General features: G+C 49.7%; 1 protein-coding gene and 1 pseudogene across 2 annotated transcripts; both read right to left on the reverse strand.

The window, feature by feature from the left end:
* On the reverse strand, positions 1-27,204 carry DIRAS2 (DIRAS family GTPase 2). 2 transcript variants are annotated; one of them, XR_004966652.1, is made up of 3 exons: positions 26,853-27,204; positions 1,052-3,726; positions 1-1,005 (listed from the first exon to the last, which is right to left on the reverse strand). XR_004966652.1 is itself a non-coding variant. In XM_036302410.1 (2 exons), the coding sequence occupies exon 2, from the start codon at positions 3,688-3,690 to the stop codon at positions 3,091-3,093; it is 600 nt and encodes a 199-aa protein (XP_036158303.1). In that variant the 5' UTR covers positions 3,691-3,726; positions 26,853-27,204; the 3' UTR covers positions 1-3,090. The 2 variants fall into 2 exon arrangements, 1 of the variants encoding a protein (XP_036158303.1); XM_036302410.1 differs by having other exon boundaries at positions 1-3,726.
* LOC118652508 lies at positions 8,300-11,640 on the reverse strand (annotated as a pseudogene).

The raw sequence follows: 27,204 nt of genomic DNA on the forward strand, positions 1-27,204 counted from the left end.
TGTCAGAACGAAAGCTTTATTTTAATGTTTCATTATTTTCAGAACATCACTGGCAGCTGGAAATCTGAATGCAAGGGTGATTTTTATAATTGAAGAGTAATTAAAATATGACGGATAATGGAACTGGAACAATAAATACACCTTAAATATAAATAAACACATAGACATCCCCCAGGTATAAAAGTCATGCTCTACAAGTGCTCTGCCCACAGTGCTTTGTGGGCACTGCGTTCCCGGGTGGAGCTTCGAGAGCCTACGTGTCCCGTGAGTTGTGGGTATTTCCAGATAGCTTATGTAAAAGCCACACATTACAAATTTTGAAAAAAATTATCACAAAGCAACTTTTAAAATATTTAATATATTGTTTGTTCTACAAAGAATGAGCAATTCTGAAACATTACAAACCGTGAAACAAATATACTAGCTTATGGGTATGTACAATGCACTACTTTATATTTCAAAAATGCAGGAAGATAAAGTATATGTGTTAATATATATATATAATTTTGATCTGATGAACAATTCAATATTGCTCTGGTTGGTCTTGCTGTATTGCATGCATGCCCAGGGCACGCCCATGGCTTGGCACTGGATGGAGGGAGGCCGGCGGGACAGAGGGAACGCATGGAGCCCACGCTTAGTTCCAGAGCGCAGCCGAGTGCCATTCGGGGCTGTTGGCTCACTGTCTGGCCTACACTCCTGCCCGTGTGCAATGGAGGCCGCACCCTCCGGAACCCACCGCCCCGTCGTTGCTGACACCGCCTGGCCCCACGGAGGTGACTCCTCAGCCTGAGTCACGGGGCCCTGAGAGGCCGGTTGCCGCAGCAGCGATCCTGTCAGTTTCCTGCGCCCGCAGGGACCTCGGAGCACAGACCACGGCTGAGGCCCCGCTGGCTTCCTGGGAACAAGACCAGGTTTCCAACCAGCATGTGCCCCTCACAGAGATGGAGCCTGAACACACAAACCCACGGCCGGCCCGGGAGGCAACGGCAAGCTCCCGGTCACCTAAACCCACGGCCGGCCTGGGAGGCAACGGCAAGCTCCCAGTCACCTAAACCCACGGCCGGCCTGGGAGGCAACGGCAAGCTCCCAACCAGCGTGTGTCCCCCACAGAGATGGAGCCTGAACACCCAAACCCACGGCCGGCCCGGGAGGCAACGGCAAGCTCACGGTCAGCAGGAGAGGACGGCTGACGCGGCGCTCACCCGGGAAGCTGGGACAGGCCCGTGGCGACACCAGCTCTTGCCAGCACAGAGCCCACCCAGGCCTCGAGGCCCCTTCTGGCCAGGAAGTGCTGCTTCTTTGGCCACCTGACCCAGAGCCACATTAAAAATGGATAGCATTTCTCTGAGAATAGAACAGAAAACAGGTAGACACAGGTTGCAAGACAACTGTCCTAAAACCCACCAAGTAGCTCTCCCTGTGACGGCGGTGGGACAGCCCCAGAGCCGGACAGCCCGCAGGAGGGCGTCCCTGAGGACAGAAGAGGCCTGGCTGGCTCTGGGCCCCGCTGCCGCCCAGGCCCTCCCACACCCTCCCTGCTCAGGTGGGAGGCCAGCGCCATGGGTTCTCAGAGCACCTCACACTCACTGACCCGTCCCCGGGGCTGGGGGGGATGTGGGGGGAGGGGAGTCATTAGAACAGGGGGTGAGACCACAGGAGGAAATCCCCCAGGAAGGCTGACTTAGGGTCCGGTGAGAGCAGGAGGGGGGCGCCAGTGCTGCAGGTAGGCCTGCTCCGGGGGCAGGTGCAGGGAGAGGAGCCAGAGGGTGCGGTCGCCCCACACGGGACACCTCTGCCCGCTGCTGCCCACAGCAGGCTGCCGGGGCCACGTCTGCTGCCAGGCGGGCGGCGGGAGGACTGCTGAGAGGAGACTCCGAGTCAGGGGCTGGGCTATGCTGATGGGAGCAAAAGGGAGCACTGGGCTCTGTCAGTGGGACTTTTCAGGAAGCAGAGCCAAACGGGACTCGGACGGCAGCCTCGGCCCCACCGCCCGCCCCGTGCGCCCGCAGGGCAGGGGCCAGCATCGCCACGATCGGGCTGAAGGACTAGGGCGCACGCAGATCATGAGGAGAAAGAGGGGGCCCTGCCTGCACTCCTCTGAGGAGGCGTTTCTGATGGGACCCGGGAGACGTGTGCTACTTGGAGGCGTTTTCCAGGAATGCAGTGTATTGAGGGGCATCGAAACAGTGACCACTCCGTCCCAAGTACGTCCGTGAGGGGCGAGGTGTGCACTCCCGACGGGCCACCTAGAAAGCAATGTGCGCTGGCCTCCCCGGCCGTCACCTACAGGGACAGCCACGGGCGGACAGGACGCCTACCACAGCGAAGTGAGTCGCTTGTGTTTAAACTCTGAGGCTGGCAGGGGTGCCCCCCTCCTGGGTTAAAGGAAGGAAACTTCGCATGTGAAACCCTCTGAGGGTGGCAGTGCCGTGGGGTTCGTACGTCGCGGTGTCCGCGCTCAAACCCCACAGCGCTCTCCCGGGCAGGCATCCTGGGCCCGCACTGCACGGGAACAGAAATCCTCTGGAAGGCTGAACCGGAGCCTCCCCCGCGGCCCAGGGAGTGGGGGCACCCCTCGGGGCTCACAGGTCAGCGGGGCGTGAGCATCTGGGGGAGGCGTGTGGTTTCAGTCCAGTTAAAGAACCATGAAGAAAGCAACTTTGGCCTGGCTTCTCCCCTCCTCTCCCGCCCCCTCCCCCAGGACAGCACCGGCTGCTGAGCAGAGGAAAGGCTGGTCTGTGGTGGACCCGCAGACCCAGGTGAACATGCTTGGACACACATGCAGGGGCAGTCCCTCCCTTCCTCGCTCCACTCCTGGCGGCACACACACACGAGGCCACAGAGGCTGTGGGCGCTCTCAGCCCCCTGCCACGCCGGGCACACGGGTTTTCGTTGAACCGTCTGGCCGATTCCCTGGTTCCGGAGAGGGGCTTATTGTTGGTGTGTGGAATGCCCTCTTAAGGACAATAGGGCACGTCTCAGTCAAAATGCGATAGTTAACATGTGGGCATCTTACATGCTGCCCTGACGGCGGCGGGTTTCATGGGGAAGAGGGAAGGTGAGGTGGCAGGGGACACGGGAGGGCATTCACATGACCACGCACTTGCCCTTGAGCTTCTCTTTCCTCTTCTGCTGCTTGCTCTTCTTCCCGTCGATCTGGAGGCTCACGGTCCTGCGCTTCTCCAGGTTGAGCAGCTCCTGGAAGAGCTCCTTCACGTTGTGGTTGAGCTTGGCCGAGGTCTCCATGAAGGCGCACTTCCACCGGCGGGCCAGCGCCTCCGCCTCGCTGCTCTCCACCTCGCGGCTCGGGCTCTCGTCACACTTGTTCCCCACCAGCATGATGGGGATGCTCTCCACGTCCCCTTTGATCTCGCAGATTTGTTCGTAGATGGGCTTGAGCTCCTCCAGGGACTGCCGGCTGGTGATGGAGTACACCAGGATGAAGGCGTGTCCCTTGGAGATGGACAGCCGCTGCATGGCAGGGAACTGGTGGCTGCCGGTGGTGTCCGTGATCTGCAGCGTGCAGATGCTCTTGTCGCAGCTGATGACCTGCCGGTAGGTGTCCTCCACGGTGGGGATGTAGCTCTCCCGGAACGTGCCCTTCACAAACCTCAGGACCAGGGAGCTCTTGCCGACGCCACCTGCTCCGAACACGGCCACCCGGTAGTCGTTGCTCTGTTCTGGCATGTTGCTTGCGGGCTCCAACTCTCAGCCAGAAAGCACCTACAGGGGACCAGAGGTGGAGAGAATTAGTGAGAAAGTACCTGAGAGGGGTCACTTGGATTGCTTTACCCTCCTTTGATATCTGACAGCTTAAAAGAGACTGCAGTGCGGTAGTTTGCCTTCGCTCTCCCAACATTCAAATTTCATTTCAAAAATTCCTCAGTTCTAACCCAATATGTACAGTCCATCCTCACCTTCTAAAGAGGCAGACGATCTACCCGGTGGCCAGCTGGGCAGCCTGTCTCCTCTGACTGGACCGTGACGTGAGCAGCTTTGCTCACGTGGGCACCATCTACCAGGGAAAGGTGCCGAGTCCGCCCGGGAGGCGGACCAAGGAAAGCTCACGGAGAGATGGCATTTCACGCCCAACACGCACGTGCACAGTCACAGCACGCGCTTTACCTGAAGTTCTGTAAACACCCAATACTCTACTCGTAACATGTGACTTTTTCCGAGCAGGGGAGGGGGACAATGAGGAGGAAGGGCTATTCATATTTATTCACTGTCCGAATTAACTCATGAAATCCTCACTGCCTTTCAGAACTGGTGTCACAATGAAGAGACCGGGAACACAGAAGGAGTCTGGGAATGCCATGCCCCGGCCTGGCAGAGCCAGTGAGAGGTGAGGCTGAAATGCAAGGCAAAGCGTGCCGGCACCTGGCCCTCCTGCAGACGGCCAGCAGCAGCGCGGGCGCAGACGGAGGGCGCGGGCGCAGTGCCGGGGGCACCACTCCGCTGGCAAGCCATCTGCCGGCAGCAAGGTGGACAGTTAACGAAAAAGCTTGGAGCGCCCTTTCACTCATCAAAATGCAAACAGGTGCGGGTGCTTTATGTCTATGCATCAGAGGAGGTGAGCATTACCAAGAGAGAAGTATAAACTGCCATTAACAGCCATTACAATGGACTAGAACGGGGTTGTCTTCATCACAAGCTCCATACTGATTATCTAATAGTTCATCCTGCCCCTTCTTTGATAAGAAAGGTCATAAAACACACACACAAAAGTGGAAAATGAAGCAACATCTACGTTTTGTTGTAGCTGAAGTCTACAAATTATAGACTAATAGGAATCATGACAGCCATTTCCTCCAGACACCACTGTGCTTTCACTTTTCAGATCTTAGAGTAACTGAGGACCAATAATGACAAAGTCATTTTCAGAGGCCAGAACAGAATATTCGGCACGATTCCCATGGAGGGAACGGCTGTGGCCTCCAAACCGCTCAAACCTGGGCGGTTCTCCGCGCACTTTGGAATCCCAAACCTCCCAAGAAGCTGGAGAAGCATCAGTGCCGAAGGGGACGCAGAAAGAGGTCAGAAGTTCATGAACAGACAGCCTGTGAGAGAGCCTGCTTAGGAGCTCGATGATCCTATGGAGTGTTCATAAGGTCCCTGCCAGCACGCCAAGAGCACAGCGCTGCGGGCGGCCGCTCTGCTGGTAACAGCGCGGTGGCCTGCGGGCTCTGGCGTGAAACCTCTCTGACCCCGCACGGGCTCTGTGCACGGGCAGCCGTGTCCACGCGGCCCTGCTCTGCACCAGAGGGAGGGGCCGCATGCAGCGGGAAGGGCGCGTGGCTTAGCAAGCTCTGCGTCCCAAAACCTCTTGGTCTGCAACTCACAGCCATTCTGTGTTTGATGACTATTTCTCAGGCAACCTAAAATGTCTCCATTATTAAACTGGCAACCAAGACACAGAACACAAAGATGAAGCACAAAGAAGAAGAATTTGTAGCTACTATAATTCATGAATCCAAGAAATATCTATTGAACTTCCTCTAAAGGCCGGGCTCTGGGCCAGCAAACTGCTGTCAGGGGGCAGACCTCAGCCAGGGCTCTGATCCTGGAGAACCGGGGATCCCGTGGAGCAGACAGACACCGGAAATTCCATGTCACAAAGGTTTAATAAATTACATCACAGCAGCGCTGCAAAGGAGAAGTTTAAAGGGGCCTACCCAGCCCGGGGCAGCAGGACCAACTCCCCCAAGCAGTTGGCATGGGAGCAGGAAGCTGGATGGTGCACAGGAGACAGGCAGGTGAAAGGTGAAAGTTCACTGAATTTAGGAGAGAGGTCTGGGGCAATAACTCCATGATCATCTTCAACTCTCTAACAGTTTTTCCCCAAACTATATTCTTCCACCGCAGACTCACTCATTCCACAAGCATCTATTAAAGAAGAAAAAGCCCTCCACACAATATGCAAGCCTGGTGCTTAGCGGACAGAAGCTCACAGCCTTAGAAGACAAGCACAGGAAGGGGGCAGGACACCCCACTGGGCAGGTGCTGTGGTAAAGCCACAAACAAAGGCAGGCGAAGAACCGGGTGGGGCGCCTGTCCTGTCTGCGCCCTCAGGAAAGGCCTCGCAGAGCGCTGGGGCGGAGAGTGAGGCGATGAGAGGCCTGCGTGCCGACCGAGGAAAGAACCTCGTGGAGCGGAACGGGAGCAGGGATAGAGCCAGCATTCAGGAGAACCGTGCACATGGACACAGCACTGCAATCAATGGAAACCAGGGAGAAGGCATGCAGCATGAGGGGAGAGGATCACTGCCAAATCCGACCCAGACCCATAAGAGAACTTGGCATGTCATTTACTTGAACTTTCTGCACTTGAGTTGCCTGACCTGTAAGATGATGATAGTAACACCTCATCTTTTTTTAAATATATGTATATTTTTTATTTCAGAGAAGGGAGAGTCACCCCCAACTTAAAATATAAAAAAATTAATCTTTTAAAAAAATATATCAATGATGAGAGAGAATCATGGATTGACTGCCTCTTGCACACCCCCCACTCCCTGCCCCACTGGGGATCGAGCCCACAACCATGGCATGTGCCCTGACCAGTAATCGAACCACAACCCCCTTGTTCATAGGTCGATGCTCAACCACTGAGCCACACAGCCAGGCGGTAACACCTCACCTTCACAGAGCTTCCATGGGATTTAGTGAGACAACACAAGGTCAAACCCCTAGCATCGCTGACAGGGCAAAGGGCTCCGGCTGTTTTCAGGAAGGACCAGCCAGTAAAGGGCATCACAAAGGAGCAGTAAGGGGACTGGGGGAACTGGAGAGAAGATGACAGAATGTCAAGGGGCAGATCATGTCAAGAAGACGTGGGGGTGTGCAGCTAAAGCAGTGCGCAACGGGAACTTCATAGCTACAATCACCTCATTAAATGAAAACAAAGATCTCACATCAGTAATGTAATCTTCCACCTTATTAGAGAAAAGCAGCAAACTAAACCCAAAGAAAGAAAAAATTAGATTATAGTGAAAATTAATAAAACAATAAATATAAACACACTACGGATAAACACAGTAAGTAAAGAACCACAGAATGGGTCTTTAAAAATATCAACAAAATTAACAAACATTTTGTTAAACTGACCAAGAAAAAAAAAGTGAAAAGACTCAAATTACTAAAATCAGGAATGAAAGAGGAGACATTACTACTGAATTTACAGAAATAAAAAAGATTATAAGAGACTCCTACGATTAACAAATAATATAACGTAGATGAAACAGACAAACTACCAAAGCTGACTCAAGAAGAAATAAAAATATGAACAGACCTATAACAGGTAAAGATCGTAAATTAGTAATAAAAAAATTACCCACAAAGAAAAGCCAAGGTCTATATGGCTTCACAGGGCATACATTTAAAGAAGAATTGATAGCAGGTCCTCACAAGTGCTTCCAAAAAAATGAATAGGAGAAAATGCTTCTCACTATTTCTGAATCCAGTATTACCTTGATACCAACACCAGACAAAGATATAACAAGAAAACTACAGACCAGTATGTCTTATATAGATACAAAAATTCTCAGCAAAATACCAGCAAATTAAATTCATCAATGTATAAAAGAATTATACAGCATAAACAAGTAGGATATATACTAGGTATACAAAGTTGGTTTAACATCCAAAAATTAATACAGTATACCCTATCAATAAACTAAAAGACGAAAGCTATGATAGTTTTAGTAGATACAAAAAATGACAAAATTCAGCAACCAATCATGAAAAAAAAATAAATAAACCTTAAACCATTTTGAACAAACCAATATAAAAACGCAACTGCAGCAACTTGTTGTGATTAAATAAGGGAATAAAAGGTCACTTCCTTAATCAAATAAAGGGCTTATAATTTAAAACCCAGAGCGCAAATAATATGTAATGGTAAAAGACAATAGTCTCTCCCAATGATTAGAAAAAGATAAGAGGGTTCACTCTCACAGTTTCCTTTTTTTGTTTTTTTAAATTGTGATTACAATTTAATACTTATGTAGACATGAATGGTCATTCTCCCAGAATCAACTAAACCACCAGTCAGAATTATATAAAAGTAATTCAATCAAGAATTTGTTTTCATCTTTTTTAGAGATGAAAAGTTTTAAGAAACAAAATGTTGTAAAAGTAATAAAGTTTAATTTTGTTGTATCCTAATTGCTTAGGTATGTTCTATTAATTCCAAATAAGTAAAATAACATAAAAACATATTTTCAATCTTTATAGAATGAAGAGAAGACCACATTGGTCATTAAGTAGTCTTGGATTTTCTTTAATTCTCCCGTAGATGAATTCACAAATATAAAAGTCAATGTACATTTATATTATGAAGTACAAATATCCAACAGCCACATAGCCATACGTTTATGTGCGAAGTTGATGTTGCATATGTCTTTGCTATGGGAAGAAGAGCACAGACTCAATGGACAAAGCTGTCTTCGAAGAGCCGTGAAGCAACCTATTTCAAATCTGAAGAATATTTTGTCAGCAACCTTCTCAAAAACCCAGCCAGGAGAGATTTCCTCTCTTTTGTTCTCTGTGTGCTCAGCGTCATGCTTAGGGGCCTGAGGTGGCAAGAAGATGCATCTCACAAAACAACACAAGTCTGCCCTCTGTCAACTGAAGACGCCCCTCTGATGGGGTGGCTTCCTTCCATCCATGTTCCACCAACTTCATATCTTCTCAATCATCTTTATGACGCTAACCAATTGGCTTACGCTTTCCTGTTGTTCCAGATGCAGCTTGATTTCTTGTAACAGTTCTGCATCTGTGTAATATCTTTCTTCAGATTTGATGCTCAGAATGATTCTGCATCCTGATTCGGGACATGGCTTCCCTTAGTCGATCCTTAGCCGGAGTGTGTGCATCCAGCTCACACTGAACTGTACCCAGTTGAACACGAAACGGTTCTTCATGAGCATGGACGGCACACCCACTCCTGCTCTGAGCCTCCTGTGTGACGAGGGCCTGTGAGGTTTGGTGGGAAAGGCCCATGAGTTTCCTCTTGTGTTGTGCAATTTTGGCCACAGCTGTAGTTTGATTCTTCTGTAATTCACCAGTATCTTCAGCTCTCATATCTAATCTGGGCTGATGCTGCTTAGTCATCTGATCTTGACCCTTCAGTCTTCGACGCAGCTCTTTGAAACTCACCACTGGTTCAGGAACGAACTTTCCAGAGTCAGGGTTATCCACCTTGGCCTGTTCCCAGAGAACAGTGTCATGGCAACAGGAGGATTCTGTAAAAGCTGTTGGATCTGTTGCAGGATTCCAGGGCAGGAGGAATAGGGAAACTGAGACAGGAAAGCTAAAACAAGGCCAAACAGGGTGGGCACTGTGCAGCCAGCTTGTAACTAACAGCCATTTTCTTCCCCAGCCAAGGACCCAGCAAATGGTTAAAAAAATGAGAGAATGCAGGAAAGGAGGGGGAGGGGGAAGGGAAAGGGGCAGTTTTACTCCCTAAACAGAGAAGCCCGCAGTCTCGGGCTTAGCGAGATAAAGTTGCCAGGTGCTTCTCATGATTTCTGGGAAGGCCTCAACAAAGTAAAAAAGAAAAGGACCTTGACAATGAATCTGGACCAAAATAGTCAGCAGAGGGGTTCCGAAGCCTACAGACAGGAGGGTAGACAATGCCTCAGACCCCCACCCGACCTGCTCTTCAGATGAGCTGAGAGCCTGTCCATAAGCCAGATGCATAGGTTTGCTTGCTTTGCTTTTGCTTTTTTCAATAAAGATGCGTGCTTTAATTGTTTTAATAAATTGGCTTTTCACAATGCAGTCAAGGTCTCTGGTTTAAATTCATTTATATGAGAAGACAAGGATCGAGGTTGGGGCAGGCTCCGGGGGCTGCCCTGCCCGGAGCACCTCTCTGGTGTCAGTGAGAGGTGGCTGTAACAGATCTGTGCGGATGCGGTGCAACTGCTGGATCTGTGCGGGAGGAAGGTCTGTTCCAGCCATAGAGAGGGTCACACAAAGTCGCTGCCGTAGTGCTTCTATGTTGGGTGGTTCAAAATGGGCATCTAGCCTTGTAGCTGGAGCTCTTCTTGAAGTGCCATTAGGAGAACGCTCAATAACACAGATGTCAATGTCTGTCTGATTGGCTGGCAATGCGTCAATACCCTCTGCCTTTACTGTAAGGGCCTGAATTGTATACTTTAATCGGGTGACTTATATTTCAAAAAAGTTGTTATTTTTTTAAAAAAAACAAAAAACAGAAGACATTGGGAGGGGCAGGAATCCGCTGCCATTATCTGCTTCTTCTGAAATTGAGTCACCGCTAGCGAGGAATAGGTCCACGGACCCCAGTGGAGCATGTGTTACAGGTGACAGCCCCCGGCACTGCTCCTAACAGCCAGATACTGAGGACAGCCCACATGTCACAACAGAAATGATAAGCAAACAACAGGGAACTCATACCATCGACTCAACATACTGAATGAAAACACATCCCTGCAGGAAGAGAATACAGCACAGAGGACAGGCCGACAAACACCTGCTGGAACGGGCAGGGGAGACGCCTGAGGCACTAGAAACGCTGCCTCTCTCCATGTGGGTGGCGGCTACAGAGCTGTTCCTGCGGTTGTCCAGATTGTTCTGAATAATTTTATTCTTTTTAAATGATGGAAATGAAATACCAAGTTTTAAAGAAGTCATCAAAAACTGGGTACTCCACTAGGAATCATTCTCAGATCCCAGTTAAAAACCCTAGTGTCAGCTCTCGTGTGCCACAGGAATGGAAAGGAAGGCTTTGCCTTTGGAGACCGGGAGGTCGGTAAGGCCGGCCACGCTGCAGGTAAGTGGTGTGTGGGGCTGTGATGAGAGCTGACGTCATTTTGCACCGGGCCAGAGAGTGACGGGAATTGACGGAATGACTAGAAAGACGAGAGTGTAGATTTCTCTGTAGAGATACGTGGGGGCGAAGGAAAGGGGAAAGGACAGCCGGCGGAGGGTGACTTGGGTCAAAGGAGTGGAGGTTACCTGCAGAGGTTGGCGATGGGTGTGCAAATGGAGCAAATGTGGGAGAAAGCAGGAGCCACTGGGAGCCAGGCTGCGCGCCGCAGGTTGGTCTTCAAGGAGAGAAGGAAGGAGCGAAGAAAGGCAGGTGACGGCACGGGACGCCTGGTGGAACTTGCACAAACAACCCAAACCACGCCTGCTGTGCAGCCTACACACTGTGACAAACGAGTGAGAATGGTGTAACGCATGTCTCTGCTTAAGAAAAAAGATGATAAAATCCTCTTCCATTCACACACACAGTCCCCATCTCGCTTTCCAGAAATCACCACCCTGGAAGCAACGGAGGCTCGGCTGTCATCTCCTGGTGCTCACCATTGTAATTTTAGCAGTCCATCGCCTTAACCACTTGGCCACCTCGTCCCACGCCCCATTGTAATTTTAAAGAACAGTCATTGCTCTCATGACGGGTCTTACTCTCTCCCACAGTCGCATGCCGTGCTATTAGTTTTCAGTGCACATGTGGAGATCAGACATGTAGGGCCTGTGAAGCGGTCGCCCCGGCGCTCAGTGCCTGGACGAATGACTTGGGCCACATCTCCCCACAAAACCCGCAGTCACCTTCCTCCGCGGCCTCCGTCCTGTCACTGATGCTGCACTTTTAGTCACACACCGGCATTTCCGTTTTCCACATGTAATATTTACAATTTGTTCTACACTTTAAATCGTCTTCTATGCTTTTTCCGTGGGCTGTGTCTAAGCCCTGTCAATCCACCGCATTAGGGGGACCTTGTAAAGTCTTGCGCTGGAGAAGGAGACAGTAGGACCGGACCCACTGCGAGGGGAGGTCGGCCCAGCAGACTTCGCTCATTAAAGCGGGATTTCTGCGTCTGCAGCATTTAGCTTTTACTATTTTTTTAGCTTTGCTTGTTTTTTGCCTACGTAATTCTCAGTTGCCAATTTTTGTGCTTTATCACCAGTGACTGCCTTTCATCCATTTTACATTTTCATATAACCATTACTGGTAAATGCTTCTAGATGGCATTCTCTCACTTGGTTCCTTCAGCGTTTAAGGGTTATGTCATTTTAACTTTTGCATCCAGAGCTGTTGATGGGAAATCTGAAGTCAGGGTGCCTCTCTGGCCTCTGCAGGAAGCTGGGTTTCCCCTTCTCTTTGGCAGAGTTGGGGTGTTGTCTCGTTCTGGGAGTGATGACGTTTCTTCAGGATAGATCTAGAGCTGCTTTTCAAGCTCGGGGTTTCTGGAGGGTGAGAAAGGGTTAAAGCCTTACCCTTTCTGCAGCTTAGAGACATTTTCTTCTATTTCTAAAGATACATCATCCCAACCCCTATTTTTTCCTGGAAGTTGTGTTGTATATGATGGACCCTGTGTCTGGCTTTAACTTGTGTGGAATCCTCTCCCCTATATTTTCAATAGTCTTCCTTGTAGTCTGACTTTTCCGTTTTCATAGAAGTACTTTGTTGTTTTAGGAAAGGCGATACAACACTGGCTTTCAACAAGGTTGCTACCTGAGATTTGTTGCTGCTGTTCTTATGTTCTTATTTATCTGAAAATCTCCGGTTCTGTTTGTTTATTGTTCTTCTCTTCCACGCTGTTGGTCTCGCCGAACGTCTGCTGGTCTCGGGTGGCCCACTGGTTTATGAGGGAGTCACTCCTCATGTGGGGAGAGGCTGGCCTGGCTTCCCTGGATAATGCACAGGCCTGCTCCTTCACCAGCACACCGCCGGGAGCGATGTCCCTCTACCTCTGCTTTCCTTTTCTTGAACTTGTTTGGACTAAACTGTCTCTACAGTCGCTTGTACTTTAAGCATCAGATACACAGACAGATGCACGAGGGAGGGATCAAGGAAAAGGTGTGGACCGCTCATCCCAAAGAGTCACACAATATAAACATGCACTTCTTGGAATAAAGAATTCAAAATGAGACGTTTAAATGCTGAAAATCAGCCTCGAGGCTATCCTCGCCTATAAGACCTGAATTCTGGGGAAAAGGAATTTTGACTTCCTGAATCACTGAAGTCGCCATTTGGGAGAAATGAGATTCAGGTGAATGACATGAAAGAAGAATCTTAGTTAAACCAAGCTTTCAATGTATTATAGCTGAACTGAGCCCGCTTCCAAAAACAAATACTTAAAACAGAGAACAATGATAGATTGAAAAAGTTCAACTCATTCAAAGTAAAGCGCTGGAAGTCTGGCAGGGGGTATCTGAGGCAAAGGCAACCGCCTGAAGGTCACACGCCCGTCCCCCTTGGCATTTGCTTGCTTCTCTGCAAGGTCTTCTTCTGAAATACATGTGTCTTTACTATAACATTTAAACTTTATTAGCTTTAAACAAACTCCATACTTAAGGTTGCTACTTGAGAGCCTGTATGTAAAACTACGACTAATAAAAGTGGGTCATTTAAGTAAGTAAGGGCTATGACCGATAGCACAACATCAATAAGGATATCCTAAAAGAAATCAAGAAACCGTTTTCAGCAGAGCATACTTTTCTAGGCAAGAAAGTCTACTTTTATATAATTTTAGAATCTCACTTTAATTAAAAATTCATTTCAGGTGCCTTCATTGCTGAACCTAAAAAAATGAGATGTGTTCCTCAGAGGGAAACGTGTGCCTGATGGTAAGGAAGAGTTAGACCTTCAAGCTCGTCTTTCTTCAAGAAGCAGAATCGCCCGGCGGGCGTGGCCCAGCAGTTTAGCGTCAACCGTGAACCAGGAATCATGGTCCCCGGTCAGGGCACATGCCCGGGCTGTGGGCTTGATCCCCAGAGGGGGGCCTGCAAGAGGCAGCCGATCCGTGATTCCCTCTCATCATTGATGTTTCTCTCTCTCCTTCTCCTTTCCTCTCTCTGAAATTAATAAAAACATTTTTTAAATTTAAAAATGAAAGCAGCAGCCTCTTTTCAGGAACCTGGTCTCGCAGCGCTGTGGAGAAGCCACTGAGGCCCTGTGAGTGCAGGTGCTGACGCGGGTGCCACACCGGCGCCCAGGTAAGGCAGCCACCCCCCAGGCGGGGCAGGAGAGGGTCCAGGAACTCAGTGCAAGACTCTTAATATCTGCACGAATGCAATACATGGAGAGAAATCGGGCATTTCTTGGGATGCAAGGGGCAGAATAAATGATTCTTTCAGAGTTTCATTACCAAGAGGCAAATAAGCCACAGCTTAAGCACAGAAATAAGATTCATTGATGTTTGTCTGAAACTACTCCAGCTGGAGAAAGCATGATGGACAGGAATCCCAAAGAGCCCAATAAAATGCATTTGGAAACACTTTTCAGACTCCCCAGAGCCTGGCTGCATTGGGCCTTCTCTGCTCGTGCCTGTTGCTTGCACGTGGGTCAGGGGAATTAAAGGGAAATCATGGCAGGATAAGCAATGCTACCGTCCAGGTCACAGGACACGCCGCCCAGTTTGACCCGCATGCCCCGTGCCGCATGGAGCCTGCAGGGAAGTAAACGCGGGAGGAGGAGGGTGGCTATCACGCAGAGTCTGTGCCCAGGAGCACGGCTTCGCGTGCTGCCGCGGCCCGCACCTCAGAGCACGACACTGTGTACGCGCCTGCTGAGCAGACGGGTTTCTGGTTTTAGCCAAATGGAAGGCGACTCACTGGCTGAGGAGTGCAGGACTGGCAAGTGGCTGCGAAAGATTCCTTCAAACAATCACGAACTATGTTGTTCCTCAGCTTTTGGAACCCCAGAATCCATTGCCAAATCCAAGGTCATGAAGAGCTATCCCTCTGTTTTCTTCTGAGAGTTAGAAGGAAACTATTCTAAGAGTGGCTTTAGTTCTTATATTCAGATCCTGATCTGTTTCCATGTTTGTATATGGAGTAAGGAAGGGCCCAGCTTCATCCCCTGACGTGGAAATCCAGTTTCCCGCTTGTTGAAGAGACCATTCTTTTTCACTGACTAGTCCTGACTCTGGTCAAAATCAATTCAATATAAATGGGAACGTTTCTTTCTGAGCTCGCAGTTCCATTCCATTGGTCGGTGCGTCTGTGCTGTGCCAGTGCCTCACTGTGCTGTCTCCTGCAGCTTCATCGTCATCGTGGAATCAGCGAGTGTGAAGCCGCAGTGTTGTCCTTCTTCTTCAAGAGCGTTTGGCTGCTGGGGGCCCCGTGCGATTTTGTGCAAATAACTAAACTAGACTTGATCAAGACTAAATACTTTATGCAACAAAGGACATTATCAAGAAAGCTAACTGAGAACCTACACGATGGGAGAAAATAGATATACATGATAAGGATCTAGTATCTAAAATATATAGAAAACTCTGACAACTGAATAACAAAAAGAAAAAAAAAACTAAAAAAAAAATGGGCAAAGATTGAATAGACATTTCTTCAGAGAAGATACACACATGACCGACAGCCCATTATGAGTCATCAGGAAACACTGGTCCAAGCCACAGCTCTGCCATCTCACACCCACTAGGATGGCTACCATTTAAAAACATAAAGACAAAAACGAATGGTAAAACAGTGCCATGGAGGACGTGGAGAAATCAGAGCTCTTGCGCACTACTGGGAGAAATCTGAGACGGTACAGCCTCTCTGAAAACAGTGAAACATAGAGCCACCACATGACCCAGCAATCCACTTCTAGGTGTACATCCAAAATGATTTAAACGGTGTGTAAGTGACATATCCTATATAATAAAAGGCTAATATGCAAATTGGCTCCTCGACCAGGAGTTCAACCAAGGGCCAGCCCGCCAACCGCCCGCAACCCCTCTCCCCTGCCAGCCCAGCCTGCATGAGTTCGTGCACCGGGCCTCTAATAGGTATATAGCTGAAGAGATATTTGCACATCCGTGTTCATAACAGCACTACTCACAATAATTAAGAGGTGGGAGCAAGCCAAGTACCCACCAGTATGGATACACGAAATGTGGTCTATACGCAATGGAACACTGTTCAGCCTTGGATGGGCAGACAGTTCTGACAAATGCTACAACGCGGGGAACCCTGCCGACGTTACACTGAATGAAGTAAACCAGTCACAAAAGGACAAATAAGGTCTGAGCCCACTGCTGTGCGGTCCTTAGAGTAGTTAAAAGAATAGAGACCGAGAGCAGAATGCTGGGTGAAGGGCTGGGGAGGGGTGCTACTGCTTCAGGGGGACAGCGTTTCAGTTTTGCATGATGAGGGGTTCTGGAGATGGAGGGCGGTGAAGGCTGTACAATGTGCTTAAAACCCTGCACCTGCACACTTTGAAATGAATAAGATGATAAATGCTAAGTTCTGTATATTTTGCCACAGTAAAAATATATGATTGTAAGTAACAATAAATGTGAGCACAGTTAGCATCACATTATACAGTATAAGCAATGAGGGTATAATCTGATCTGACAAAACCAAAACTATCTAATTTCCTGAAAAGACTAATTGAAATTTGCACCTACATTCACGGTAATGTGAAGCTTAATGATTAGCCAGAGCATTTAAATCCACCGCAGACCACGCTGCCCAACCTGGAGCCGCCGCCACCTGAATGCAGCAGAACGGAGATGCCCGGCTCTGAGCTCACAGCACTGAGTGTGAGAGTGAATGCTTTCCAATGTGCCCACCAGCAGGTGAGCCGGTAAAAGCTGTGGTGCATTCCTCAGCTCTCAAAGGAAGAAAATTTTACCCTTTGCAACAGCATGGATGGACCTGGAGAACATTATGCTAAGGAAATAAGCAGTCAGAGAAAGATAAATATCACATGATCTCACTCATATGTGGAATCTAATGAACTGAACTACCAAGCAAAACAGAGGCAGACTCATAGAGACCATGCAGACAGCTCTGGTGGGTTAGGGAGTGTTGGGAGGTGGGGGTGGAAGGATTGAGCAAAAAAGAAAAAGAGAGAGAGAACTCATGAACGTGGACAACAGCGTGGTGATTGTGGGGGAGGAGGTGGAGGAGAGCACAGAGGGGGTAAACGGTGATGCAAAAAAAAAAAAAAAAAAGAATGTTAAATATCTCTCTCACAATTTTGATATTGATTACAAGGTGAAATGATAATATGCTTATACATTGGGTAAAGTCAAATATTTAAATTAACTTCACCGGTGTCTTCTCACCTTTTAAAGTGCTATCACTAGAAAATGAAAATTACACATGTGGCTAACATTGTGTATTTATTGGTCTGCACTGCTCTACAACATAAAAACAAACCCCCAGGCTTTTTAAACAAAATTTAACAATACATCATATTTAATCTAATATATTACAAAATTTAATTAAACTTGATTTTTTTAATGCTTAAATCCTCTTCTTATTGATAGTGCAAGGCAAGAAGCCACAAACCACTGGAAAAGACTTATTCTCCTGCTGTGGTAAAAATACAGAAAATAATACACTGAATGGTATAGTGACAACTGAAATGCATACCTTCCTCTGAATCCTATATGGAAATAAATAGGAAATAATGCTGAAGGTTTCAACAAAGCAACATTACAAGTCTCACAGGGCAGAGATTGGCCAACAGTTGAGCGAAAGTACGAATGAGTCAAACCCACTGCCGTGCCTCTGCTGCCATTTGCTGGCGTGGCTCTCAGTAATCACAGGCTCTGGCACGTGGGCTGTGGGTACTGAGCATTGGCACTTTCTCCTTCCGCCTCCGGAAGACCGTGCCCGGAGGGAAGGCCTCATCCACCTGCCCATCGGGGCATTGAACCCACCCAGACCCGTCAGACACAGCGAGCACATGGACCAATTTCCTCTGCTGCCCGAACACATTATTGTGAGGCAACCAAGGGACAGTGCAGCAGGGAAGGTAGCTGCGCTCCATAAAGAACCAGAACACATTTCTGAAAAGTCTACATGTGAAAACCACTCACAGGATGGCAGTGTCAACGGAAGTAAAAAATCACATTCCAGGCCAGAGGGGGAGGGACTGAGCGCATCGCTCACCAGCCCCTTGTTACAGCCAAGACGGTGCAGCCCAAAGCACACAGAGCTACTGGGCATCGTGCATTTGGATATTTCGTTTATTTTTCATATATAGGAAAGCCTTTAGGACAGATAGATTTTTATGAAGAGAAGGAGCAACACAAAAATAATGTCCACCACATGTTGGTTCACTAGTTATCTTGTGACAAAGAAAATGTGTGTTGCAGAACTAAAGGGCATGAGTTGTGTGTGTTGCTGTTTTTTATAAAAAAGCAACTGTTCTAAACTCATTTCCGGTGTCTGTGTGGCAGGTGGCTTTAGCAGTGTGCCATATAGCAGGGATTTTTCAAAAATAAGCTCCCTCCCTTGGGCCCTGCCATAAAAGGCAGCATTTAACTACAAGCAGGAGGCACAGGGCCTGCTCTGGAAAGACAGTTGTCTTTGGAGAAAGCATTTTTTTAAAAAAATATATTTTATTGATTTTTTACAGAAAGGAAGGGAGAGAGATAGAGAGTCAGGAACATCGATGGGAGAGAAACATCGATCAGCCGCCTCCTGCACATCTCCCACTGGGGACTGGAGATGTGCCCGCAACCCAGGTACATGCCCCTCACCGGAATCGAACCTGGGACCCCTCAGTCTGCAGGCCGACGCTCTATCCACTGAGCCAAACCGGTTTCGGCGAGAAAGCATTTTGAAAAAAGATGTATAAAAATTCTTCCACCATGACTTCTCCAGAAGCAATGCAAAGGCGTCCCTAAAAAGCGTTCCTATCTGCACAATTAAACTTGAAAATCAATTCTTTTTTCATTTTAAAGGTCTCCCAAATAAAGGGTTTCATGGTATGGGCACATTTGGTAAAACACATCAATGTAATATCCTGCAGTCCCATTCCCTGACAGAGACCTCAGAGGTGGCAAGAGGCCAGCAGGACTCCCTGGAGAGCGGCCATTCGCACAAAGATTCGAGCGCATTTGTTGACAGTGTGAAACCTGGTGCCTGGGGGAAGAGGTCCCAGGGGGCAGGCACTAGCGTGGTGTGTTCTAGGAACATGGAAGGAACATGAGTGCAGGAGGAAGAAAGATGAGGCCAGAGATGCAATGGGCAGGGGACAGGAGGGGCCCTGTCGAGGCAGCTTCCACTCTGAGGAGAAGGAGAGGCCACGAAGGGTTCTGAGTGGAGAAGAGGCAGGGCTGACTCCTGCTGCCCTGGGCCTCCTGCTGCCCTGGGCCTCCCGAGGACTCCGATGGACAAGAGTGGAGGCAGCAGACCCCTCGGGAGGGGGAGGGCGGGTGGGGCGAGGGTGCTGGCAGGAGAGGTGGGGGGATGCCGTGGGAAGCACCTGGGCTGGGAGGCCATGGACGTCCCCAGCGAGAGGACCCGGAGGAGGCACTCAGGCAGCCGAGGGAGCCGCGCTGCAGGCTCAGGGGTGAGCATGAGGTGCAGACGTCATCGGCACAGAAGCTCAGACACAGTTCCCAGGACTTGGGCTGTGAGTTGGAGCTTACGAATTGGTGGCTGCGTGGTACCGTTTTGAAAGTTTAAAGGTTTCTTTTTAATTAATGTTAACATACAGAGACATGAACAAGTATAATGTTAATGGGAAGATAACTGGGCATAGCAAGATAAAGTGTAAGTGCTGGGGGAGGCGCACAGAGAGGCTGAGCAAGCGTGCCGCACCCAGGCGCTGTGGGACGGGGTGTCCTGGGTCCCCGGGGAGGGGAGTTTCCAGAGCTGCAAGGGTCCCCTGGACTGTGGGTGTGGACGGTGGAATGGAGGAAAAATTCAAACACATGACATCTGAGAACAGGGGAAGGAAGAAGACTGCACCAGGGCCAATGCCCTTGATGAGCCAAAAAGGATATTCAGGCCAGGAGCCGCCGGAGTGAGAAAGGCAGCCAGTGACCACTGGCCGTTTCCTGTGCCTGCTCCACAGCCACCAGCAGGCCAGCAGGCCACCTCCGTGCTGAGCTGCTACCAGCAGGCACCCGCACCCTGTCCTCGGAGGCTGCCAGCCCGGGCCAGGCCCCAGTGCCACTGCATTCTGGCTCAAGGCTGGAATGACAGCAGTACCCGCAGGGGCTGTTCTCACCCCCTCACAGGGGGCACTCAGTTGGAGTCAGAACTGCCTGTGAGGAGGTGAGTCAGTCCAGGCACAGAGGCAAGTGCTGATGGAGCAGGGCACCAGATTTCACCAGACACAAGACGGGGTCCCGGGAGGCTGGCCCAGAGGACGCTGTGAGGGGGAATCACTGTTTCGAGGTGATTTAGGGGTTGGGTACCAGGTGAACTAGAAAAGGCTGATGCCGGTGGCCAGCATCCCTCCCAGAAGCAACGTGCAACTATGAGGTAGCAGCCCCGAGCCAGGCTGTGAAGGGGGAGGAGAAACCCAGACAGTGAGCGAGAGGAACCACCGGTTCTGGTCAGACAGCACGGCAGGCGCCCAGGAGCCCGGACCACCACGCAAGTGACCAGAGGCCCTGGACAAGCCTGACCTCAAACCCCTTTGCTTTAGGGGTCAGGAGCCCCAATTTACAGAAAAGGGAACTGTGACTCTAGCTCAGGGCTGGGGAACGTCTGGCCCGCGGACCACATACGGCCTGGGAAACCATTTGGTCTGGTCCTGCATTAGGGAGCGTTGATTAAATGCTTGGCCACACACAGCAGGCTAAGTTTTAAGCTGATACTTTTGTATGGCCCGAGAATGATGTTATAAATACCCAAACGGCCCCAGGCAGAAAAGGGTCCCCACCCCGGGTCTAGATGGTTAAAGCAGCAGCACATGGCTCAGCTCTCCAGGGGCCGCCCCTGAACTTCTATCCGGCTTGGAAGGCCCAGAGAGGACCCCCAGCCCATGCAAATTAGTACCAACTGGACCAGGAGCTCTGGACTCCAAAATGCTGAGGAATTTTTTTTACACCAACATGTACTATCACCAAGCACTCTCAGGGGTCAGATTTATTTTAAAATGTCATAGTGATATCAGGCAGCTAATAATGGGTGCCTGTGCATGTTTTCTGACTCATCGAAAAGCCACAGGTGCCTTTAAAAAGCTGAACTCTGAGCCATCGTAACACTCACCTAGAAATTTACGTGCTGGGATACTTAGCCAGTGTCCGGTCAGGCTGAGCCGCCAGGGCCCAGGCTGAGGGCCGGGGGCAATTCTGTGATCTTTGCGTGTCAGAAGGCAGAGGACCTGAAAGTGGCTGCTAGGGTTCACATACCTTCCACTGCTCAGTGAAAATAAAGCCCGAAGTTCCTAACGAGAACAAATGTCTCACACGCGCAGTTCCGAGCGAGCACAGGTCCTACAATTCAGGTGTGAGAGGCGGTGGCTGCCTCAGGGCTGCAGGGCAAGGCCCCGGGCCCCAAACAGGGCCCGTGTTTCTGTAACGGAAGTGGAAACACTGCGTGGAATTTGGAATTGACCTAAAGGATACCGACGGATAATCTTGGAGAGAAAAGTCTCAGCATGTCCCTGTAAGAATGCGAACAGTACAAAACAATTACCGATGCGAAAATCACCATTTCCTCTACGTCTCCAATGCATTGACTCGATTGAGCTCACTTTTCACATAACGCACAGCAGCGACTAACGTGATTTCCGTTTCAATTGCCAGGGATAGCCAAGAGCACAAATCAGATGGAGAAGGAAGGTGAGTAAGCAGACACTGAGCATGTAAGTCACAGGCGAGTGGAAGCAGGTGCTAACAAAAGCGGAGCCTAGTCAACGAGGGGCAGCTCTCAATAGGTATCGAGAGAGAGAGAGAGAGAGAGAGAGAGAGAGAGAGAGAGAGAGAGAGAGAGAGAGGCATTGTCTCTCAGTGTTCCCTGCAGATCTGTCCACTTCGCTACCTGAAGAGCCACACTGCTCTTAACACCGCATAGGACTCCATCACTTACCAACCAGTTTTTCACTGAATGCTTTTTTTTTGCTCAATGAACAGCCTCAAACATAAATATCTCATCCTGACTTTTCAGACTCTGTGTAGAATACGCTCTTCTACGTGGAGCTGCTGGATCAAAGGGTATGTGCATTTTAACGATGGGGTACATTGCAACTATCCCCGAAAATTAGCACCGACGTGCCCCCCATGTGTACGAGAGTGCGAGCTCCTCAGGCCTTTCGTATCCAGTGTATTAGCAAACTCTTTCATCTTCTCCGATGGAAAAAGAAATCTGTTTCTCATTATTGATCTAATCGCAGTTGTTTAATTTGTATGACACTGGGCATCTTTTCATGATAAAGTGGTTTTGTTTGTAGGCTTGAGACCTGCGTGTTCTTGCTATCTGCTCCGTTTCCTATCAGCTGGCACAGACGGCACTTGTCCCGTGTGAAGGCGGTCGGTGTGCTGACTCCCTCTCTGTGACTGGAGCCAGCGTCTCAGGTTTAACACGCCCATCAGGTGACTCAGACACTCCCAGAATCTGAGACCCACTGTGTTCAGGAAAGTAGACTTCATCTGAAATATGTTGCTAATATTCCCTCCCAGCTGTCATGTGTCTTGTGATGTTGTTGTTTATTTTTTCTGGACAGAAATTTAAAATTTCTATGCAGTCAAATGTAACAAACTTCTCCTGTTTAGTATCCCAGTTTGGGATCATCCTTAGAAAATTCTTTCCTCCTCTGAGATTATTAAAAATTCTCCTGTATTTCCATTTTCATTCTTTATGTTTAAATATGTGCTACACTAATCTGATTTACTTCTGCATCTTGAAATTATTGGTATATTTAGACAAATTTAAACATGAAAAGATGGAAGAACAAAACAAGAGATGCAGTGTCATCTGTAAACCCACCCGAGAGAAGAAAAAATATACAGACACTTGGTTGTCGTGATTCCTGGGAAATTTAGGTTCTTTTCAAAATCTAGGTCACAGTCACTTCTAGCATTCAGCCTTCCCACCCTCCTTGGCTTGCAGGCTGCACTAAGACAGCGATGCCAGTTTTACAGTCTGTGGCCCCTCATTCATTCTGTGGTCAAGAACCCAATGAAGACCAAAGGGGCCCAAACGAGGAGCACATCTTCTGTCAGTGCCAGGGACTCCCACAGGCAAGGAGGAAGGGGCTGCCCCCGGGTCTCCGGTGCGTGCGCCGTGGCCAGAGGGGGTGGCTGGGGGGTGGAGCTGAGAAGATGAGGCACAGTTTATACAAAAGGAGAATGCCGCAGAGCTGGCTGCTGGGTCCGATGGAGAACTGAGAGCGCCTGGCTCTGGTCCGGTCCAGGGACCGCCGCACGCTCCGTTTCCCCTCTGCTCATATCGTCTGAGGGTAAACTCCAAAACCAAAAGTCACAGGTAAATACATTAAACCCTCAAAAATAAATTCACAGATGATCTCACATTGCTCTGTGTGATCGTGAACCTTTTATTTACTTCTTTATCAGTAAACGGAACTGAAAGATGGCCTCCGAAGGAGAGCTTCCCTCCAAGGGCCCCTCAGTCCGAGTTGCGGGGTGCGGGGACCCCCGCTTCAGAAGTGAAGGGAGGAGAGAGGACTCGTGTGCGTGTGCATGTGCGTGTGCGTGTGAGCACTTAGGCCGGCTAGAAAGTTGTGTTCTCTTTCTCAGAAAAAAATCACTTTCCAAACATGAGTTAGCTTTAGAATACTGCACAAGCTCCTTCCATACTAAGCGCCCGTCTCGTTCTCCCCCTCACGGTTTCCGGGACAGAGCCCTCAGCAGGCACAGCAGGAGCCACCCGGCTGAACCGCATCTCCACAAGGGGCGGGCCTTCCGTGTGTCAGGGGGAGTATTCCCGGCCAGTCACACAGCATTCACCTGTCACCGGCTTTACCTAATGGTGTGACATGCACAGATACAAACATCAAAAACATGAAAAACATGCCAAGCAGTGAAGGATACGGCTCACAGCTCTGCCTCGCCGGTCCAGGCCCACCGCACCCCATCGCGGGCTGTGCGCCCAGTGCCCAGGAGAGGGAGGTAGACAGCAACACTGGCTGGTCCCCTATGGGACAGGAGTCTCACTGCTGACACTATGATCAGAGACCGGCCTGAAGCAAACTAGTCCCACAGCACGAGGGCCATGCACACCGAGGCCTGCCCGGCTTCCGCTGCAGCAGACGCAGCTGCCCGGATCGTCCCGTCCACGAGTCTGTCCACTGGTGACAGTCTGTACAATCAGGGGCTATAGCTGACCAGCCCTCTTGTTTACTGATAAAGAAGTAAATAAGCAAAGGAGGTTCAAGACCATACAACTAGAGCAATTTGAGATCGTATGTAAATTTATTTTTGATGGTGTTTAATTGGTTTAATGCAATGGCCCTTAATATCTCAGCTTTTAAACTGCTTTGTCAAAAGGCTAAAAATCTATAGCTGTACTGGCCACTAGCCACGTGGGTTACTGAACTCCTGAAATGTGGCTAGTCAAAATTGAGATATTCTGTAAGACTTAGCATGAAAAAGCATATATGTCTTATTTTACTTGGTTTGATATATCTTTACACAGTCACTTTTTATATATTGGGTTAAAGGAAACATATTAAAATTAATTTTACTTGTTAATTTTTCTTTTCTAATGTGACTATGAAGACATTTAAATTATGTGTGTTGTTCACACATTTTGCTTCTCTTGGAGGCACTGACTTGTGGGAAAACGCTTAGCTGCACTGAGCAGAGAGCAGCAAACAATCTTTCTTTCATGAACTGGCCAGTGGCAGGAGCAGAGGAGGAGGGAACCAGAGGGCATTTGTCCTGAGTCTTTACCTCGTCAATAAAGGAGCCACTTGCAAACCACATAAAATAAAAACTAAAACATTGTTTGAAATCAATTTAAAAAAAAGTTAATAATTACACGTGTGCATGCGTACATTTACCTTGTTAAAGAACATTAGGGACTCTGACAACATGACAACTATCACCTTCCCTTTTGATGAAAAGCAGCTATTTTCCAAGAAAAACCATAACCAAAAATAACTAATGTCTTAGAAATCAGTTCAGCTTCTAAAGAGACATCTGCCCATTGTAAATACACATACCAGACAGACAGGTAGATGGGTAGGTCAGTAGATAGAGGCTAGATGCACAGATGGACAGACGGAAGATCCAGCCCACCTTATACATGAGCACGGGGCGCAGTGTTTATCGGAATAGGAAGTTACAGATTGGCACCAAATGCTTTTTTAACTTAAAACAGCTGGCAAGCCACCATCTCACCGCAGACAACCAAATGTTCCCCTTTGTAACAAAGAAATTCTTATAGTGCAAAAATTTACTGTATTTATTTTGGGGGTAAATGATTATTTTTATCTAAATCAATAGGTTAATTTCCAATATACCAACTATGGCCACAACATCAGAAGAATGTACAATGTTTTTATTTTCACGGATTCACTCTCTTTTTAATAAAAGAACCTCCATTATTTTGCAATTTAATTTTTCAGTAAGATGTGCCAGCATCGGAGCAGGGGCGGCACCCACCCTGAAGCGCTGGGCATCAAGGAGGAGGCGCTGCTCTTCTCAAGGGAAGGGCAGCACGCCCACTGCCGAGAGCGCTGGCCTGCTGGCCACAGCTGCAAAGGGGCGCCACAGCGGGGCATTTAATTTAGGTGGCTTCTCTGTCTTTTCTTAGGAACAACTCTATCAAGGCTCTACCAAGAAAAGATTCTGGAGGCTTCTACGGAACCATGCACATAGAATGGCCATCTGCAGATACGGCCGAGGCGTGCACAGCAAGGCTGAGCCCTGTACTCCCCCCTCTCTTCCACCCTGGACCACAAATTAAGGGCGGGTCGGATGGGATGAAAAGCTTCCTGGCCTGCTAGCTTCTGTTCCTGTCAGACGGGCTGTGGTGTTCCCGGGCCCCAGCCCACAGGGCCCCCTGCATGTCCAGAGAGAATTGTTGGCAACGTGCAATCTCAGACAACACCAGCAGAATTGCCCCCACAAATGTGTTCCATTCTTTCTAGTTTTATTCTCCCCCTCCCCCTCCCCTCTCCCCCCTTGGAAGCCAAATGCAGTGGAACGAAGTGCATTTGATTGATCTGGAATGTGCATGCTCCCTCCTTGATTGTTATCTAGAGCATCTTCCTGAAAATTTTAAAAGTTTTTAGCTCAAAGCAGAAAGGACTTCCTGTGCGAACTCAACCTGCTCACAGGGAACACAGCTGTTCACAAGATGACAGCGACAGACACAAAGAGCGATTCCTAAGGAAGGGAGCCCAGTGGCTGTGCCCCAGAGGATCCCACCACGAGGTCCTTTTGCACCGTCAATGGATGGAACCGATGGTCCACGGAGCTTACCGTTCAAGTCTCCCAAGCCCCACAGAACGTGAACTGGAGTTTTAAAGGGGAAAGCCAGCATTTCTCCCCGGGGTCTCAGGCCTGCTCCACGCCGGGGGAAGCCAGCACCGCTCTGCAAGCCCGCTGGGAGCTGGGAGCTGGGAGCTGGGAGCTGGGAGCTGGGAGCTGGGAGCTGGGAGCAGCCGCTGTCATCTTGGGGAACCACAGCCCCCCAGCTAGAGGCGGGAGGCAGCGCCCTGCGCGAATGCTGCTCTTGGGACAAGGCTGCAAGGAGCACACGCAGCTGGGACCCGCGATGTTTAGGAGAGAAGCGAGACATCAGCCAAGCCCCCGCCAAGCCCAGGGCTGCGGCCAGGAGAGCGGCTCCCGCAGCCTCCACCACGCCTTGCTTTCCTCTCACTTTGGACCACATCTTCTCAGGACTTCGATAAACCCATTAAATCATCACGTTCATAGAAAGCCCTGAGCCACAGACTTTCCTAAAACACTAACTTCAGTTCTGGAAGAAGTCCCAAATAATGTCAGTGGGGTTTTTTTTTTTTAAAGAACTTGTTTTAAACCGGGTATCACAATGCTCGCCTCGCTGAGGGTGCCCTCGCCACCGCCATCCGTGTTTTCTGCTGACTCGCCCTCCCGGAGGCGGCGGTCCCTGCCCGGGGCTCACCCACCCTGGCCAGCGCGCAGGGCCAGCGCGGGCGCCGCGACCCCCGCCCCGCGGGGAGCCGGTTACCTGCGGAAGTGCGGCTGCTCCGGGCTTCTCCCGCTCGCCTGGCCCTGGACGGGCAGCACCGCCGCGCGATCGGCTCCTCCCGAGGCAGGCGGGGCGCGCACTCCCCCGCAGCCGTGACGACGCCGTCAGCTGCTCGCCCGCCGGTGCCCGCCACGCGCCCCCCTCGCTCCTGCGCCCGCGGTCCCGGCCCCGCGCACCTGCCCCCGGCGCTCTGCGCCCCGGCGCCGCCCCACCAGCGGGGCGGGCGGTCCCAGCCCCCGCAGCCCGGCCTTCCACCTCCCGCTCGGGTCTCCGACTTCTGCCGCCGAGCGCCTGCTGCCGCCGAGGCTGGTGGCTGGTCCTGCGTAAATGG

Source organism: Myotis myotis, unplaced genomic scaffold, assembly GCF_014108235.1.
Source record: "Myotis myotis isolate mMyoMyo1 unplaced genomic scaffold, mMyoMyo1.p scaffold_m19_p_31, whole genome shotgun sequence".
Classification (NCBI taxonomy): domain Eukaryota; kingdom Metazoa; phylum Chordata; class Mammalia; order Chiroptera; family Vespertilionidae; genus Myotis; species Myotis myotis.